This window comes from Pteropus medius, unplaced genomic scaffold (assembly GCF_902729225.1).
Source record: "Pteropus medius unplaced genomic scaffold, Ma_sr-lr_union100, whole genome shotgun sequence".
Lineage (NCBI taxonomy): Eukaryota > Metazoa > Chordata > Mammalia > Chiroptera > Pteropodidae > Pteropus > Pteropus medius.
Window position 1 is genome coordinate 15,624,048 of NW_024345601.1, and position 18,717 is coordinate 15,642,764.

At 39.8% G+C, this 18,717-nt stretch overlaps 1 protein-coding gene across 6 annotated transcripts in view; it reads left to right on the top strand.

Annotated features, from left to right (window-relative positions):
* MGAT5 (alpha-1,6-mannosylglycoprotein 6-beta-N-acetylglucosaminyltransferase) overlaps positions 1-18,717 on the top strand; it is a 324,384-nt gene that overhangs the window by 180,635 nt on the left and 125,032 nt on the right. For all 6 annotated transcript variants that reach the window (XM_039874524.1, XM_039874520.1, XM_039874521.1 and 3 more), the window contains 4 exons: positions 679-755; positions 1,715-1,804; positions 16,521-16,592; positions 18,161-18,322. In XM_039874524.1, coding sequence (XP_039730458.1) covers positions 679-755; positions 1,715-1,804; positions 16,521-16,592; positions 18,161-18,322 — 401 coding nt within the window. The remainder of the gene's footprint in view (positions 1-678; positions 756-1,714; positions 1,805-16,520; positions 16,593-18,160; positions 18,323-18,717) is intronic.

Genomic DNA, 18,717 nt, shown 5'->3' on the forward strand with positions numbered 1-18,717 from the left:
GGTCTGTTGTCCACCATTAAACTGTAAGCTTCTTAAAGGCATTCTTTTTACTTTTGACTCCGTAGTTGCAAGGAATAGAAATCCACTTGAGGTAGCTAATGGAAAGGGAACTTACTGAGAGGAAATGTCTGAAGCAGCAAGGAGATCTTCGTGAGAATTTAAGAACTGGGCCCATAAGAGACTCTACCTAGCAGATGTACCTCGTGGCTTCGTGCTCCTCCACACACTAATTCAGTTCCCCTTTCTTTCCATTGCTGGCAGCCTTGGCTCTAGCACATGTCTTCATGAAGCTGCTCGTCACCACAGTTTGTCTTCATAATGCAGCGCATCCCTGTCAGCCTGGTGGAACCCCCTCCCCCGATCTAATGGCTTTACTTCCTGCTCTTTACTTCTTTGTTTTCTCAGTTTCCCAAGTGCAGATTTCCAAATAGCCACTAGGGTTGGCCTGGCTTACACTTTCAAACTGAGCCACACCCATAGGTCTTTGGCCATCCTGTAGGTAGGCCGTCTTTTAGGGCAGGTCCTTGCAGACCTATCAGACCTGTTGCCAGCGGGAAGGGTCAGAACTACAATATAGACTTTTTCGGTTTTTCTCTCTGCTCCTTGCTTTTTCAAGGGTGTTAGGCTTGTGTTTCATAAAATTTATGGTATCCTTTGCTTTTTTTTTGTTCTTTACAGATATTATTAATGGAGCTCAAGAAAAATGTATATTGCCTCCTATGGATGGCTACCCCCACTGTGAGGGGAAGATCAAGGTAAGGCCCTAATGATGTGTATTCATTTCCATCATCCTCAGTCTGCACTAACACCCTCTTCTTTAAAGGGTGAGCGAGCCCTTTAAGGAAGTCACTTAAGGGCTGCTTCAATCCTGCCTGTTTGGGGCTGTGGCCATGACAACCCTTCCCTGCTTATGCCAGCTCCATGGAGTTAGTCAACAATGGCTCTAACTGGTCAGACTGAAAGAGCCTGGGCCGTTTCAGGCGCCTGCTGTGTCTTTGAAGCTGCCTTTCACTTGCTTTCCCAGCCTCCAGTAGGTGATCCTTCAAGGGCCAATGATGAGGGGCTACCATTAGTGTCCAAATTCTCTCTCTCCTAGTCCCCAAGCACCCCACCACCACCACTTTGAGGTCTCCAGACTGTGGTTTAAATGTCACATTTGCATTTGCAGTTGAGTACCTAGAGACACTTGGCCACTCTTTCACTCTTCACATTTTTTAAAAATCCTATTTATGTGGCCAGCTTTTGAAGAAACCACTCCCTGCTCAGTAGTTTCCAGAGAAAAGTTTCAGTTCAGGAGTACATGGTCTCTGTGTGGGACTCACACACGCATACACGCATCTCATTCCTGCACTCATTCACACACTGTGCCGGGACTGGTGAAACTATTTTCCTAAGAGGGGTTTTCAATGCAAGGGTCCCATGAGGCACTCGCTCTTGATAAAACTCTCCTAGCCATTGCCTCCACTGGCTTTGCTGCCCTGTATGTCCCATAGCCTCTCTACTCTCCACACCTGTGCTAAGGCCCAGCTCAAGTCAGCGATTACCTGTGGATCATTGAACAGCTGAGTATCTGTTATCCTGACCTCAGCTTGACTCTGAGCTGAGGCCACAGCTTGTGCCATACACAGGTGCTCACCTTTTCTATCAGCAGATGGGAAGGGCCAACAAGAATGGGCGGTTCAGAGATGTTCTTACCTGGATCTTATTGTTTCAGTGGATGAAAGATATGTGGCGTTCAGATCCCTGCTACGCAGAATACGGAGTGGATGGGTCCACCTGCTCTTTTTTTATTTACCTCAGTGAGGTGAGTAGCTTCTTATGGCTTCAGAGGGGTGGATATGTGTGGTTAGTCTTTTTTGTAGCTGAGCCTGGAATTCTAAAAGCTTGAAAACGTACATTGGTTTTACACAGTAGACCTGATTTTTTTCTTCGTTACTGTCCTCTGCCCGCAAGTCAAATGACTTTTATTTTCTTTGAAGGAAAAACAGGCCTAGCTAACTAATTTTGCCCCCTTAAAAAAAACTGCAGTAAAATACATGTAACATCTTAACTTATTAAGTGTATATATATACTTCAATGGCATTAAATGCATTCACATTGCTATACAGCCATCACCACCATCCACCCATCTCCAAAACTCTTCATCTTGCAAACATGAACCTGTACCCATTAAACAGTAACTCCCCATCTCCCTCTTCTTTCTTCTGGGTCTTTATAATTTTGACCACTCCAGGTACTCATATGAGTGGATTTCACAGTATTTGTCATTTCGTGATCAGTTTATTTCACTTAGCAAAATGTTATCAAGGTTCATCTATGTTGTAGCATATGTCAGAATTTCCTTTCTTTTTAAGGCTAATTGTGTTATATACCACATTTTGCTTATCTGTTCACCTGCTGCTAAACACTGGACTGCTTCCACCTTTTAGTTATTGTGAATAATTCTGCCACCAACATGGGTGTACACATAACTCTTTGAGACCCTGTTTTCAGCTCTTGGAGGTATCTATCCAGAGTGGGATGGTGGAATCATACGGTAATTCTGTTTTTTATTTTTTTGAGGAACGGCCAAACTTTTCTAAAGCAGCTACACCGTTTTACGTTGCAACCAGCAGTGCATGAGGATTCCAATTTCTCCACATCCTTTTTTTCCAGTTTTGGTGGGAGCGTTTGTTGTTGTTGTTGTTGTTAATAGTAGCCATCCTAATAGGTGTGAGGTGCTATCATCGTGGTGTGGTTTGCATTTCTGTACTGATTAGCAATGTTGAGCATCTTTTCATGTGCTTATTGGCTGAGTTAGCTGTTTACTTACAGGTTGAATTACTTATACCTTTTTTTCTTTTTCCGTTTTTTTCAGAGCTTCATTTTTATTTGTATCCTTGAATTTAAATAGCAGCTTTTTTTTAAAGGGCTGCAGAGCATGTTGCAGACCACATGGCATTCAGTGATCTCACTCACCTTTAGGAAGATCAAGGGGATGGAGCAGAGTTAAGACTTTATCCGGGCGAGGTACAGGGGAACAACGGAGTAGGAAATTTAAAACTCTGGCTTCCTGCTCCACCCTTACAGACAGGGGCAGCTCTGGCCGCCCGCCTGTGAAATGCGTGCTGGCTAAGTTCAGAGGATGAGCACGTGGCAGGCTCGTGGTTGCCATTTCTTTTTTATTCTCTCCCCAGTTCTATATGCGGTTGCCTTTTGATCAGTAGTTGATAACTCCCTGGTGCTGCCATGCAGAAAGGAGAATGCCTCTATTATGAGGCTAAATGAAATGCTTTTGCCATAGTTTTTCTTGTGAGACTCAGTTGCCTATTCTGTGTCATAAGGTGACAGACAGCTTTGGGGGATGGAGGCCAAACCAGTAGAGCTATAGGGCATGTGGTCCTGGATTCTGTGGGATTTGTTCCTCTCCTACACCTTTACTTCTCTTTCCTCTGTAAGATTCAGTCAGACTTTTTTTTTTTTTTGACAGGTTGCACCATGGCCACCCCATGGCCATCATGGGAACCGTCAGAGCTAATGGCGGTTAAACTATCACTTGGAAATTAAAAGCACAGAGAATTGGGTGTGTGATGCTCCTCATTAGCAGGCTACTGACAAATTGATTTTGTACCATTTATTTGCCTGTGTTTCTAGCTTAGGTGGCCTGTGGCCCATTTTCTCATTTCCTTCTCCAGAAGAGTAAGGCCTGAGGACATGAATGAACCTTCACTCCAATGAAAAGTCCATTAGAAGCACCTTTCCTGCTCTGAGGGAAAAATTCCTCATTCAGTTTAATTTTCAGAAGTTTTCTTCCCCTTCCATTTGATAGAATTTAGCCAGAGTCCAACTGTGCACCCTGATTGACAAGCTGAGCTAATTTCACGCCTTCCTGAGAGTTTGCATGTAGGGGTGGGCTGCAGCAGTAAAATTAGAGGATTTTCCATTCCCACTCCAGCCTTCCTCCATCTCCCGAGCCAGAGCTGGGACGGTGTGGAAGAATGGTCCAGAGGTTGTTTCTGACCTAATCGCCTTCCTTTGAAACTGCCACCCTCCCCCCACTCGCCTGAAGGAAGGATGTAGCTAAAATGAGAGAAAAGTGGCATTCTGGTGAAGGTAAATTGAGAGGATGTGGAACAGGCTGGGCTGTATAAAGATGTGATGGATCATATATACTTAATATTAGAGGCTTGGTGTTTGGGTTCAGAACCTTTAACCAAATTATTTTTTCTCCTCCAGAGGTGTGGAATGGTTCTTCGACAGCATATTCCGATCTCTTCTTATGCAGAAAACTGAGCTTTTCTTTTTATTCAGTTGAATTCAGTTCAGTGAGCACTTATTGAACAGCTATTCATTGATTGTCAGTAATTACTGAGAACTCATTTTTGTGGCACCATGGTACGTGTTCATTATCTTAAGAAACTAATGGAAGAGGAAGAATGGATGCAGGTAATTGAGCCAGGAGGGTAGAGCTAATTCCCCTGGAGAGAGAACTAGGAACTTCTTTTTCAAAGTTTTAATTTGAAAATAACTTTGAAACTCCATCCTTTAAAAAAAACAAAAACAAAAGTTTCCTTTTTATCATAGCGTCTTAATAGGTGCCCTATCAGAGTTAAAGAATTTCACCCATATGGACACTTTGATTAGAAGTACTGACTTAGAGCCTCATACCTGACTTCAGCTTCTGTTTCTGATGCTTTCTAAACTCTATGCTTTTTGAAAAGTTACTTACCTAACTCGTTGTGTCTGAGGTTTTCCTTTATAAAGTAATGGTTTTAATTTTGTTTAAAAGGATCCTACCGTGAGGATTCCTGAGTGAATATGGGAACATGCTTAGAGTAGAGCCTAAAAGATAGGTGACACTCAATAAGCATAACTGATACTTTTATGATTTTTTATGTCATTTTTTGAGGACAGTTGTGAGGTGTCGTTTAGCCTGAGACATTTTATATGAGACCTTGAATTTATTTTAGAATTTGAATCAACTTCTGCTTCTCATTCACCAATATAATTTAATTTAAGATCCCTTGACTTCTGGTAATGTAGAAGTTCAGCTGTTCCCTTTGACTTCTTTTCTCCTGGAAGGACACTTCCGTTTACATTCAGACTGTGAACTGGTCGTATGGAGCAGCTACACACCCCTGTCTTCGTTAATGTGAAATTATTAGAGATGTTTTCTGAAGCCAGTTAATTACATTCTAGTATTTTTAAAATCCTGGACAACATCTGTGGCACTCTTTTTTGTCTAGTTCCCCACCTCCAACTTGCTTTCCTGACACACTCCGTTTTTTGTCCTTTCATTTAACCCGTATCACACATGCCAGGTTTCTCTTGCAATCTGGGAGACATCTTCATTTGATCGTTTGCTTGATTAACGGATGTACCAGTGACTTAATCTTAATCCTTACTGAAAAGCCAATTCTCATTTCTATCTACGTTTAACTTCAGAACTTTGGCAGATATAAAAAAGGACATGAAATAAAATGTCTCCGGTATAGTGAGTCACTAGTTAAATTGAGGCTTTTAGGTTCAGACCAGTCTTAGGGAATGGCGTTCTTCCTTCATTTTTCTTTTCCCTCATTGTCTCAGCGTGCCAACTTCCACTGAATTATGGAATTATAAACTTCTACTTCTACCCTAACCAATGTGTAGTTTACAGCTCATTTCTGGTAAACCCCAGGAAGTAAAACCTTTTTCCCTTACGTTATCCCCACGATGCTTGTTGTGTGTGTAATACTGTACTAGGGACTGGATATAGTCATCAAAGTCTAGTCCTTGTCCTTGTTGGCGGGGGCGGATTTTAAGAGAAGAATGAAACATTATTTAGCCCACTGTATGCCAGACACCTCAAAGGCACAATCTCATGCAAACCTCTCTCCAGCTCTGAGTGATACAGAGCCAAGTCATAGAGACTCTGAGAGGCTGAGTGGCCTAGTACTTCTGCACTTTTCATTACTGTTGCAACTGAAACAACTCAGCTTAGTGATTTGTCGCCATTGACTTTGCATTCAGTTCTATACTAAAATCCACCTGTATTTGAAATATCGCTCTAATTTTGCTGGTTTCCATGAATCAGTCTTCATTGCTAGTTTTCAAATACTCACAGTTTTGATACCCTACCCCCCAAAAAAGAGAAACAGCATCAGTTCTCCTGAGGACATAACTCATGAAAACCAGGTATTCAGTCTTTCCAAGTGGTGGGGGAGTGAATGAATTAGGCAGCTTTGCATTTCCAGATCATTGGGCAGTTCATTTTCTGTGTCTGTTTTTGTGAGCCATATAACTACTCCAGTTATGGAGACAAGGCCCTATAAAGTAATTACTCTGTCATTGTTTCAGGTATATTAACTTAGCCCTCTGCAGAGCCTTTTACTGCTTTCAGCTTTTATGAAATTCAGAATGAATTTCTTTACCCCTATGATATTATATTGATACATGATGCTGATACATTTGATACTCAGACATTTTTTTCTACTTAATGCAATTATTCTAGCAACTAGCAACCATCATACCCTTCCAGATTTCTTAATTTGTTTGTGCTGTTTTTTTAAGCACTTCTGTTGCCATTGCAAGTACAGTTGCTCTGCAATAATCAAATTGCCCAGTGATTGATTTCTAGATCTCAGGATGTGTACAAGCTTTTGCTTCAAATGCCAGTTTGGATGGGATGAGTGAGTGTGCGTGCAAGTGTATGTGACTCCCTCATAAAGGAACAAAAGAAGCAATTTCATGCTTTACTCATCATTCTGTTTCTTATATGTCATGAACAACAGGCATAAAGGTCTTTGCCTCTTTCTGTTCTCCCTTGGCGATATGTAAAACCAATATTGGCTGAGCATGCTATTAACCTTGAGTTTAAATTCTGCGTACTTAATCTCTTGATTAATACCAAGATTAATGCCCAACAGCAAAGGTTGAAAGCTTAAATGTTTGTGAATGCGAGCATGAAATGAAATCCTAATAACCAGCACAATGATTTGGATTTATGGGCTGTGTTGGCTGCTAAAGATAACTTAGAAATGGTGTTGCACAGACTAATTTGTCAAAGTGGGCAGCGATAAAGAACTGACTGCTTAGGTTGCAGAAGAAAACCTGAATGAAAACAACATGACATTTTGGGACAGGTCAGGAGTACTTTAAAAATATCACTAGACTGTTGCTCGAGAACACCAACATACACCTCGTAAAGGCTTATCTGTTTGCAGTAGGAAATTCCTTCTCTGTGAGATAATATTTCCTGTCAGTGAAGGAGGTGGGGAGAGAGATTTATGATCATGTTCTTTTCCTTTTTTGAGTCCAGCCTTTATTTGTATCTTTTTCATCTCTGGGTTTTTACTGACCTTATTACCTGAATTCTAAGACATCTTTAGAGAAAGAACTTTTTAAAACAATCCCGAGTTTACCAAAAAAAGTATTTGTCAAGTCAGCCTAACTGAGCTCTCAGTTCTCTCCCCTCAACCTCCCAGCTCTCCCAAGTGTACTTTATTAGTGTTTGTCTGTAAATTTCAGATACTACATCATTTAAATTGAGACCTCTCGGATGGGCCTCCACCTTAACAAAAATTAGAAGGGAAATGACAGGACTTGCCAAACCTCAAACTAATACCTTTTTGCTCCTTGGAATACATCTGGCAGACAGGGGCTTCAATGTAGTTGTCTCCAATTTTTTTAAAACTTTTTTTAATATAGAAATTTCAAACATGAATGAAAAAGAATGGTATAACAAACCCCCCTGTGCCCATGACTCAGATTCAACAATTGTCATTTCATGGCCAATCTCATTTCATTTATACCCTCCCCCTTCCTTTATTTTGAAGCAAATTCCAAATGTCATATCGTGTGTGAATGTTTAATATGTGTCTTTAAAAGAGACTCTTTTACAACACATAACTACTCCCATTATAACTACTAATATCATTTCATATCGAAAATTAACATAATTCCTTAATATCAGGTTAGAATCGGCATTTTCTAGTCCCTGTTAGAAATTAAAGTTTATTTGAACTGGTTTCAAGTAAGGACCATAAATTAAAATTGTCTCTAAAGTCTCTTTAATTTTAGGTTCCCTTCCAGCTCCTTTTTTTTTTCCCTCTCCTTTAGACTTTGTTGAAGCAACCTTTTTATTTGCCTTGGAGAATTTGTTATACTCTGCATTTTGATTATTACATCCTGGTTTTGTTGTATAACCTGGTTCCTGGTCCCATGTATTTCCTGTAAATTGATAGATCTGAGGCTTGATCAGAGTCGGGCTTAACTTATATATATTTTGCAAGACTGCTTCATGGATGATATTATATACTTCTGTTAGGAGGCACCTTAATGACTGGTTGTCTCTTTGTGATGTTAGCTGCCATTGATGATCAAAGTCTGGGTTCATTAATTCATGAGGAGTTCCTTCTTAATCTATCAGGAATATTTCTATGAAGAGAAATGACTCCATCTGGTATTTGGTTACTGCGAGGGACAGTTTATATAAGAAACCGTTATTTCTTTGTCTGTTGGCTTCCTAGCATATTCCACTCTCACTGGTATTTTGTATATTTGCTTGGTATTTTGTATATTTGTTGGTTTTTATCACCAGTATGAAGTCATTGATTGAAGCATACTTGATATGTTCAATCTATTTCAATTATTTTCTTACTGGTTCTCAAATTGCCCCTTATTTGGCCAGAGGGAGCCAATTCATATTGTCTTCTGAGTCTTTTTGACATGACTCTGTTAGTTTGTAGTAGTTTTGTTGTTGTTGTTGTTATTGTCGTCGTTTTGTTTTGTTTTTGTTACCCGGTGTGATAAGCTCTTCCAGGTTCATCTTATACAGTTTTCTGCCCTAGACCTGAAATCAGCCATGGCTCTTCTTGATGAGAAATAATGCTTAGAGATCGCAGTCTGAGTGCCAAGGACCTTCATTGCTATTGGATTTTTCTGGATGCTGGGAATTGAACAGTGAACAAAAAGACAAACATTCTTCATGAAGGTTATGTTTCGTAAAGACAGAGACAGATAAATAAAAAAGTGATGGTGTCCATTTTAGATAAAGTGGTCAAGAAATACCCTAAGATGTTTGAGCACCAGCTGAAGTGAGTTGTGTAGATGTCTGGGAGAAATGTTTAGCAGGCAGTGGGAACAGCAAATGCAAAGGTCCTGGGATGACCATCAACATCCAGCATTAAGAATAAATGCATGGCAGATGACAATATGGTGGTTACCAGGGGAAAAAGAGAGTGAGGGGAGGTTGAAAAGGGTAAAGGGGGTCAAATACATGGTGACGGAAGGAGACTAGACTTTGGGTTGTGAGCACACACTGCAGTACACAGATGATGTATTATAGAATTATACACTTGAAAATATTATGAAATAATATTATGATGTCATTCTAATGAAACCTACTAGTAGTTCTGAATTTCATTTAAAATGCTACTTATCACTCTATAAAATTCAGTAAATATTTAAAAAGAACAATTGCATGGAAAGTAATCTCCAGAGAAATTTGTCTGTGTTGTTCACAGGTATAATGCTTCCTGGTACATGTTTTTATTGAGTGAATGAGTCTATTTAAAACTTTTTATAAATAGCTTTTTGTTTATTCTGAGTGGATGAGCTCTCAGCTATCACCTTTCTAATGTTGAAAAATAAAATAAAATTTGTAACATTAAAATCTGCTAAAACATTGAATTTGAGGCATGAAACGGGCATTTGGGACACTTATGAACAATTTTAATATAATGTTCTTTAATATTATATCTATAAGGTAGTACAGGGATTCACATTTATACTATGAGAATGGAATGAGCCAATTATATTAGAAAGCACAGCTTTCTTGCCTGTCACTTATTCTCATTGTCATTCAGCCTTATTTGCTCAGATATGCAGTTCGGGCAAAATTACCCATTAACACAAAAGAGGAACTAAATCCTTGGTCTCTACAATATGACTGACTCTGTAAATTGGGCGACTTTGGCTATCAAAATGTCCTCAATGTGGATGCAAGTCCGATGAGGGCCACTTTTTCCTCTGTGCCGGCACAATAGGTAGTGTACCTAGTGAGAGCTGGTAGAAGAAGCATCTCTCTGTGTTATCTATGTGGTTGACTACAGAGGAATTCATTTGCTGCCTCTCCAGTGTAAAGAAAAATTGACAGTTCTCTTACCGCGGTTTGGGATAGATTTTTAAAACTGACATCCTCTCATTAGAATCTCTCTGGTTTTGTCGCATGCTGAAAACTTAATGCAGCCTCTCTTTGAGTTCTGCCCCTTCCCTAACATCCTGGATCTCTCCAGTCCTTGGCTCTCTCTGTTGCACATGGTCAGTTCCGTACTTTCTGTTTATAATATTCCTGCCTCCTGTGGTCGAAGGCAGCAGTACAGTATTATAGGAAACACGTGAGGCCTGATTGCTTGTCTGGATCCACATTCTACTTATGTGGTTTAGAGCTTTCCTTTTAGTTTTCAGTCTGATTTCTCCTCACTGAGGTCAGGTCAAGCCTGCTTTGCCTGCCTCAGTGTATTGTTGAAAGGTTCTAATAAAATGATGGAAATGGATAAGTGCCACATGAATGGAAGTGAGTTTCATTACCGTGAATATCTTTAGTGCTGAATTCATGTCTTTGATTTATTTATCCACTACTCAGCACACAGTGATCAATTACTACTGTATGTCAGGCACTGTTCTCGAAGCTGAGGATAGATCGATCACTGAACCGGCAAATCGAAGTTTGTCCTCAAGGAGCTTACATTTGGATGGGGCAGCAAACAATAGTCAACCAATACATAAAATAATTTCCACAAATGGTGAGTGCCCCAAGGAAAAATAGAGTAAGGATGAAATATAGCCAGGTAAGTAGGTCAGGGAAAGCTTCTCTGAGGAAAAGTTCAAGCATAGTATAGAAGTAAGGGAGTTACGCATGGAACTCTGGAAGGAAGAGTGTTTTAGGTAGAATAGCAAATGCAGAAGCCCTGGTATGGGATTACCAAGTGAAATACAGGATACTCAGTAATATTTAAATTTCAGGTAAACAATGATTTTTTAAACTCTAGGTATGTGACAAATACAGCATGGGATGTACTTATACTAAAAAAAAAAAGTCATTGTCTGAAGTTCAAATTTAACTGGCCTTCCTCTCCCTCTCCGTCTCCCTCTCTTTCTGTCTCTGTCTCTCTGTCTTTCTCTCTCTCTCTCTCTCTCTCTCTCTCTCTCTCTCTTCCCTCACATTCCATCTCCCCCCACCTCCCTCCATCCCCGCCCGCTCCCCCATCCCACACACACATACAAGTCTGGCAACCCTTCTGAGATAGGAACGACCTGCAAGGAGGTTCTTGTATGTAGGGCAGAGTGAGTGAGGCAAGCAGTGTAAGGATTGAGGTCAGATTCTGTAAATTCTTGCTATACATTCCATATTTTATTCTGGGTGCAAGGAAAAGCCACTGAAGGGTTTAAGTTAGTGTAGGGAGTAATTCAGTTTAGGCTTTAACACGATCATCTGTATAGACACTCACTGGGGCAAGAGTTGTAAGCAGGGAGGTGGTATGACTTTCTTCGCCCTTCCAGTGCCGCCATACAGCAGGACCAGAGTGAACTTGTTGTGAAGGATTTTATATAGAAGATTTAGGCAATGATACTTTAATGTTGAAGACTGAACCATGCTTATGGGACTATAGGAACCAAGTGTGTGATTTCTATGGGTGTCGCACAGGGATTAAGCACACAGGCTCTGGGGCTGCAGATGAGATTCAGCACCCAGCCGTGGGTCTTCCCGGGGCTGGTGTTTTCATCTGGCGTGATTAGTGGCCTTTCCCAGAAGATTATTTGAAGACCAAATGAGGTAATGTGTGTTAAGTGCTTAGCCTAGTGCTTGGCTCCTAGTACGTTGTAGCTTTTGTTCTTATCCTTTGTCTTCTCACCCCATAGCCATATACATAGCCATTTCTAACAAGCATTTTGGCCAAAATATTAATCAGCCTAGTTGTCTGGTGCACAGGACGGGTCTGGGTAGCTGAACTACTTACAAGTGTAGGTATCTTTTACCATTTGCATTGCCGCTTTGAAGCATTAGAAAGTGGTGGGCTGGGGGTGCAGTGGGGTAGAGAAGTTTGTTTGTTTTTTTTTTAAGCATATACCTTCATGAGTAACTTCATTTGATATGCCAGTATAACAAATATGTGTGTATGTGTGTGTGTATATATGTATATATGCAGAGATGTTTATAATCAGTGTATCAAATAGTCGACTATAAGTAAAGTTAACTGTACCCTTTTGATATGTAACCAATTAGCCTGACAAGATGATGGAAAAAATTTTTTCAGATCTTATAGCATAATAGAATTAAGAGATCACCTGAGCCAACACCTTCATTTTGTAGATGAGACAACTTGAAAGCCAAAGGGTTTAAAGTTACATGCCTCGTTGTTTGTAGAGTTGGCATAAAATCCATTTTGGCCGATTCCACATTCAGTCTTCTTTCCCCACCCAGCAGCTCTCTTGTCCTTCACTAAGCTTGGCCTTTACGGTGGCTCTAACGTGTGCTGGTCAGGGGAGCGACGGATCTCAGTTGTCACCCAGCTCTTCTCACCAGTGAGCTGACCTCAGCAAGTTTCCAACCCCTTTAAGCCTTGACTTCCTCCCACGTATCCTGGAGAGGGGCTTGAATGCTCTAATGTATGCAAGCTTGTTTGTTTTTTTCCCCCGAGACCCTGACACACCATAACCTTCAGTAAATGATTGGATGCTTACATAATGTAACCCCTTTAGAAATTATTAATAAACGTACATTGTTTTAAAAAATCATAATATGCACATTAGTATAAAGAAGAAAATGAAAAGCACCCATAACACCGTTGTCCAGAGATAATCTCAGACTTTTTAAATGCATTTTTCTCATTTAGCTTTGACTGCACTTTACAATCTGAAAAATGCAGCATGAAATTCTGTCAGCGATCCATTAGAGCAAAATGCTTAACATTAATCATGAGAGAAGAAGCCATAACAGAGCCTGATCATTATTCTTTCAAAAGAATAGAACATTACTAGTTATGCCAGTTGTACCTAACTAAGTACATGCGTAGATACGTTAAATTTCTTCTAGTTTTTGCTGTCCTTTTATTTTCCCCCCTTTAAATTCCAGTTTGAGCTATATACTTATCTACCAGAAATTTCTTTTTTCTTAAGTATGATGAATTGTCGTCCATTCTATTGGACCTTGAAAGAGTGACCTCCTTGAGCTCTGTTTATGAATTTCGATTCACATTGCTCATGAGTAAGCAGCAAAATCTTCGCAGATCAAAGAAGTTTAAATCACTGGGAGAATAGATGTCAGAAATCAAATTGGTTAATTTTATATCTTCTTGTTTAAGAAAGTGATTTAAAGCGCCCTCTCAGTGGAATATGCATTAATGTTCCGCAAGTCTAGGCTGGCTAGTCTTTTTATGTTTTTGCTGTCTTCATTTTGTTGCCTAAGGCTAGTGCACTAAAAAGATTACTTTCCCTTGAAGAAGCTTCGTCTTCAAATCAAAGGTTATTAGAGTAATGGTTCTGCTCCTTTATTGATTGTTGTATGTGTGTGTTGCCATGAACTCAGATGGTTTTCAATTCTTGGACTTACGTAGTGATTTGTGGACTATTTTAAGGCTATCCAGTTTCTACCCTGGCACAGGGCTTGGGGCAGGGCTGCCAGCTTGTAGAAGTCAAGTAGGGATGGGAGAGTCCAGTGCTCCAGCCTTGTGTGTTTGTACCGAGGGTAAATACTGTCCTAGGGAGAGCACCAGGAGCCACAGTTAGGAACTTGTGGCCAAGGCAATGCGTGAAGGAAGGCGGAGACCACAGGCCAACCTAGGACACTAGGGTTCTGACAGCCAGGAGGAGATGGTAATAATGATTTGAAATAGAAGGGCATCCAGATCAGGAAGGCAGTGGGCTCATTCTGGGGTCCAGCTTTCCTGGTAGGATGCTGTGCTGGGGGGTTAAATTTGTTAAAGGAGCCAGGGTAGATCAGACAGAAAACGGATTAGGAGATTGAGTCATTAGCCTTGAGCAAGATTTTCCCCGGGTGTTATTAATGACCCTTATTTAAGAAAGGGTTGCTCATTTGAGGGCTGTTTGTTTCTGAACTTGGAGTCACTGCAGATGTTGGCTTTCTTCCAATCCTGGTAATTCTCTGAGGTTTCAGAAAGAAATATCCCCACCCCCTTCCCATGGAGAAATTGGTTTATGTGTAATTCAGTTATCTTATTAACCAGTTATCCTGGTTAAAACAACAACCTTAATAACCCACTTTCCTCATTCTGTGTCAAGAATGTTCATGGTTGGGTTTTCCTCCGTTACGAGTGAGTATGTAACGGTTAAGATTTCTCACTGAGAGCTAAAATAGACCGACTCCATTTTCCATACTTTCAGGGATGCCCTTGAAGCCTTGCAAAGCATTATCCAGTCATTTAGAGTAACAAGAACTGAGATAAATGATCAGTTTCAAAGAGGAATGAAAGTCCTGAGTATTCTGCAGGGAAGTCATGTTTTAGAAGATCACCTGGGACTGTATTTTCATCAGTGAGTTTTAGAAGATTCTTCTTAGGGGGAGGAGGGAATGAACGGACTCTCTTTTAACAATATCTGATCTCACTAATGTTTCTCCTTTTGGTTAATTTTCTTTATTCATAGTCTTGTTTCATCTTTCCCAATATCATGCTATTCATGAGGAAATTTTTTATGTGACACGTTGCTGTGTACACTTAGTTATTTAGTGTGAGGTTGACTGCAAATTTGTACCCTGTTTGCCCATCCTCATCTTTTTCGTGTGGGGCTGAAGGTCTCTCGATCAGATCTGCAGTTTATTCTAAGCCTTCATGTTGTAAATATGCTTTATAGCATGTTTTATTGAGTCCATTTACAAAAATTTAATTTGAACTAGATAATTCAGTCTGGCCTAAGAATACAAGATACAGATGTGTGTAGTGTTACTGGGGCCAACTGGGTCTTCATCCTCTTTCAGGCTTTTCTGCCGGTTTTCCCTCATTTTTCTCATTTGTGGAGTTCAAGATATTGCCTTTCATGGTGATATTGCTCTAAGGTCTCAGGAATTAGACATGAGCACCCAAGGCAAGTTAGTGGGGTTTTTTTGTTGTTTTTTTTTTGTTTGTTTGTTCGTTTTTTAAATAGTAAAACCCATTTCAACTTTACTTATGTCCCCATTCAGAAAGTCTCCTTTTGAGTCTCTGAAGCCACTCACAAATATGGTAAAGTCTAATTTTATTCCACAAGAAGAAAAAGAGAATATTGTACTTTTCTTATCCGGGGATTCCACCCTCCCCCAAGCTTTGCTGCCCTCTGCCTATTGTTTTCAGATCCTTGGCAGGCAGCTGGCTATATGCAAACCACCCAGTTATTTTGGTCTTAGTAAATAAAACATCACCTTGCATTAAGCAAAGTTTGTAGATTAGTGAAACTGCTGTTTCTTTGAAAACTCACCCAGAGCTGAAGACACACCATCTTGTCTGACTCTGCATTACTGATCCAGGAGGCTGTGATCTCACACATTTCCCTGCATTCTTAGTGACCTTCCAAGGATATCCCTCACCCTCTCGCTTTGTTCATTTTTATAGGTCTGCCTGGCCATAGGAAAATTATTTTCCATGGCTCTTTATTATCCATCTTTAATGATCTCATTACATGTTAGTAACTGGGTGATATGTTATCTTGGAATTGTATGGCCAGTTTTGACAAAGGGGTCAGACATCAATATTACTCTGCATTTTTTCATCTTTCCTTTACGGAGAAATTGTGAATTTACCTAATTTTCTTTGGTAACCTTCACTGAAGTGATTTCTGTAAAACCTGACGCTTTTCTTTTCTCTGTCCTCCTCCCCCACAACTCAATAAACTCTTGTGCCTTGACAGAACAATCCATCTAACAGAATGGCTTTCACAAGATTGCTGAGGGTTTTTTTTCTTTTCATCTCTTTCTCCAGTACATTTTACCATCTTATTCCTTGTGATAGCATGAAGTGAACAGACAGAAAAGGAAAGGAAAGCCTCAATCAATTAGCTTTAAATTATCAGTTGCATTTCTAATTCTGAGATAAATGATTGAATTGTATGACTCAAATGCCATGCTATTTCCTTTCTAGACATGCCACAACAGATAAAGAATCATTCCTGTCCCTTTGCTAAATAGTCAGAGAGACACTTTTTCATTCTCATTCCCCTACTGCACTGTTCTAGTCTTTTAACTTTCTGCCAAAAGACCCCCTTCTCCTTCTGCTGTAGAAACGTGAGGATTAAATGATTAAGGGGTCATCACTGTAAAGTACTTTGAAGGACAGATAGATGTAAAGTTAATCATGTGCTCCTTGGGACCTTTGCTGATTACTGTTTTATCTGAAAGGGCACCTATCTGTGGAGTGCTAACTAAAAGCATGGGTCTTTGACTACTACTAATAATAACCCACTTAAATACAGTACCCACTGAGTGTCAGGAACTGTGCTCAGTGCTTTGTACACACGTTAATTCATTTACAGATAAACCAGCATACTTAGTGTCTCTGATTTATATTTTTCAGGTTGAAAATTGGTGTCCTCATTTACCTTGGAGAGCAAAAAATCCCTATGAAGAAGCTGATCACAATTCATTGGTAAGTGATTTCGGAAACCTCTTACTAGGCTTGTGATTAGAGTCTAATGCCAAATAATATAAGTGGAGTCTCCTAGAAATGCCACCCGTAACCTGAAATAGTGATAAACTGAAGAACTTCTATAAGTTAAGTCAACCAGTTTGCATATATTTATCGAACAATTATCTGAGCGTTCCTAAGCGATAGATGTAGAAGTGCTCGATGATCTAATGAGGGTTATGGTTGTAAATAGTGATGGTAACTGTGTGAATGCTGGAATACAGACCTGTGGGAATTAGAGGTAGTGGCAATCTCAGCCTAGGTAGGAGTCAGGAGATATGGCCAAGAAAAGATGACACTGGAACTGAATTTTAAATGATGAATGAGTTAAGACTGGGTCAAGGAGATAATTTTTTGTCTGATTTTAGGGGAGAAGGTGCACGTACTAGAGTTTCACATTTTCAGGGAGTAGAGCATGGTTCAGTGTCACAAGGCCTTGCATGTTTGGAAGAGCTGGGGTGAAGATGAGATTGGAAAGGTAGGTAGGAGACTGCGAAAGGTTTAAGTCTTTAGTCTTTAGACTGGGAAATCAGCTAACTTTTTTTTATAGAAGACCAAGTAGTAAATATTTTCATCTTTGGGTGCAACTACTCAAATCTGACCTTGTAGCACAGAGGACAGCCATATACAATATGTAAATAAATAGACGTGGCTGTGTTCCCGTTAAAGTTCATGTACAAAAACTGGCATCAAAGGGAATTTGGCCCAAGACCTATATTTGCTGACCCATGCTTAGATTGAAAACTGTTGACTCTAGGAGAGACATGCTCGGATGAGTGTTGAGAATGAACTATGGTGAATCCATACTGAAAGATGGATTTGGTATGTTTTAGATGTTACGTGAAAAATACTGTGTCATTTTTTTTTTTCCTGTTATTTCGATCACTGGTTATATCCAGCTATATTACAAAAATGTTCTTCCTGGCTTTTAAAATTATTCTGGCCTGAATTTTACATTTTATTTAGTTGTGATAGGAAAACATTATTCCTAGCTTTTAAATTCTTTAGAAAATAATGAACTTCTGTTTGTTTGGACTGGGAAAAAACTGGATAAGGAGCATGTATTTTCCCCACTTAATTTTATGGACAGAACAAGTCTTTATGGCAGCCTCCACAATACCAGGTAGCCTGTTAAGAATTGACTTCAGCTTTCCCAGTATCCTGTTGCCCTACAGTAGACTGAAGTGGCCAATAAATTCAGATGTAGAGAATTTCAAGGTACCTCAAGTGTGCTCATTATTAAAAAATACATTTTAACATAGCTCAGGGCTTTGCAGTGACTCTTCTTTCTTTCTCAATTTCTAATTTTTTAAACGATGTGCCTTAGAGCAGATTAGCAGTCAGGGGTCTTCACTTCAATTTGCAGTCCCAGGACCTTAAAGCAAACCCGTGCAGCAGTCAAGACTCACTTTTGAAGCCCTGTATGTAATTGAGTATCTCTTTCAAGTTTTTAAATGTCACGTCATGAAAACCATTATGGTTTCTGACTTTTTATCATCTATTCATTTTTATTAAATTTCTGTTTCTAGGCGGAAATTCGTACAGATTTTAATATTCTCTACAGTACGATGAAAAAGCATGAAGAATTCCGGTGGATGAGACTGCGGATCCGGCGAATGGCTGATGCTTGGATCCAAGCAATCAAGTCTCTGGCAGAAAAGCAGAATCTTGAAAAGAGAAAAAGGAAGAAAGTGAGTTTGTAATTAATTCAGTTCAGTTAGATGCCAGTTTTCTTTTTAAATTTGATTTTGCTTGGAAACAGGATTTAAAAATGTCATGTCTCAGTGATAGTTCTTCGGAGGGGTGGAAACTGCTCCGTCTCTCATACATTCATTTTTGGGGTTTCCTGTCCCCGGTTGCAGTCATTTTACTTAGCAAGAACCAGTATACATGTTTCTTAGGTGAAGCTAAGCAGAATATTTGCCTGTAAGATTTTTTCCTTTGAATCATCTGTCTCGGTGGTGTTGAGAAACTTAACATTCTTTACCTGAATACAACCTTTGAGACCTTCCTGTTACGTCATCATGACAATTTCATTTTTTGGGTATTTGTCAATTCTGGGGTTTGGGTAACTGATGAGTCCCAT